General features: G+C 42.9%; 1 protein-coding gene across 1 annotated transcript; it reads right to left on the bottom strand.

The window, feature by feature from the left end:
* Positions 1-206: 206 nt before the first annotated feature.
* On the bottom strand, positions 207-959 carry LOC139154160 (olfactory receptor 11H6-like). The gene has a single exon (XM_070728593.1). It carries the CDS (start codon positions 957-959, stop codon positions 207-209), a length of 753 nt encoding a protein of 250 aa, XP_070584694.1.
* Between the last annotated feature and the right edge of the window lie 635 nt (positions 960-1,594).

Raw genomic sequence — 1,594 nt, 5'->3', positions numbered from 1 at the left:
AAATTGACATTTCTGCTCTTCAACCATCATAACTTTGTCTATCCCATAATAGTAATGAAACTAACAGCACATCTTAGTTCCTAATATTTTTGCTTATTTTTATACATGAAAATAAATAATAATAATGTAGTTGTAAATTTAAAAGATCCTAGAAAGGGAAAGGCCATGAATTCCAAGACTAAAACCAAGACCAAACATCACATATCCTAATTTTCCTGGAATAGTGTCCTTTTTATAGCATCTTTCATCTCCTTGTTCCTCAAGCTATAGATGAGTGGGTTGAGCAAAGGAGTCAGCACTGAATAGAAAAGTGTCACCACTTTGTTGCTTCCTCCTGAAGCTTCGGGAGCTACATAAGTGACCATGATGGAGCCATAGAAGAGGCCTACCACCAGCATGTGAGAGCTACAAGTGGAAAATGCCTTCCGTCTCCCAGTGCTTGAAGGCAAACTCATTACTGTTTTGAGGAGAGTAGCATAGGAGCAAAAAATGAAGAGGAAGGGGCCAAAAATAGCAATGGAGCTGAGGCTGTAGAAGGCCAGTTCTGTGCCCTGGGCTGGGGTACATGAAGAAGCCAAGAGTGGACCTGGATCACAGATAAAATGGTCCAGGATGTTGGAGCCACAGAAATGGAGCTGGGAAATTAAAATGATGGGTGCCAGAAACCAGAGAAAGCCAGAGGCCCAGCAGGAAGCAGCCAGGATGCAACAGAACCTTTGAGACATGAGCACTGAGTATCGCAGTGGGTGGCAGATGGCCAAGTATCGGTCTAAGGCCATTGCAGCAAGAAGGAAGCTTTCAGTGGTTCCCATAGAAAAGAAGAAATAGAACTGGAGGAAACAGCCCTGGAAAGAGATGGCATCTGGTAGCGGAGAGGTCAGATCGAAGAGCATCCTGGGTACTGTAGTGGTTACATAACACATTTCTAAGCCAGAAAAGTTCCCCAGGAGGATATACATGGGCAGGCGGCTGAGTCGAGAGTCCAAGAGAACAGCCCACACGATGCACAAGTTCCCCAACAAGGTGAAGGCATAACAAATGGAAAGAAGGGCGCACAGGAGCAGCTGGAATGAGGGTGAAAGGGAGGGGAAGCCCAGGAGGACAAAGCCCGTCGTCACCCTGGTACGGTTGACTTGATCCAAAGAATTACGCCTATTGATATGAGAATCACATCAGAAAAACAGTCAACATCTGAAAGACACCATGCTTTAATCCCCTTCCCCAACTTGGAAAGTTTTCAGATATATATGGCCTTCAATTGCCAGGATTCTCAGTAATTGCCACAATAACAGCCCAATTCTGGAAGTTGAAGTCCACATCTAGAGGTGGTCGATTATGGATTAAGCATGGCTAAAGGTTTACTGGTCAGAAAGCTCTCTGTTTTTGTTGCTGTTCCCTACTTCTAAATTTAGATTGACAACATTTATTTATTTATTTATTTATTTATTATTTGTTTGTTTGTTTGTTTGTTTTGTCAAGTACGTATTGGTGGTATACAAGGATATAATAATACATGATAGTAGTAAAAGAGAAACATTGGGACAGGGGACAGAAGGTGCTCTGGTGCACTTATGCATGCCCCTTATTGACTTCT

The sequence above is a fragment of the Erythrolamprus reginae genome, chromosome Z (genome assembly GCF_031021105.1).
Source record: "Erythrolamprus reginae isolate rEryReg1 chromosome Z, rEryReg1.hap1, whole genome shotgun sequence".
NCBI lineage: Eukaryota > Metazoa > Chordata > Lepidosauria > Squamata > Dipsadidae > Erythrolamprus > Erythrolamprus reginae.
This window is presented reverse-complemented; position numbering and strand designations above follow the sequence as displayed.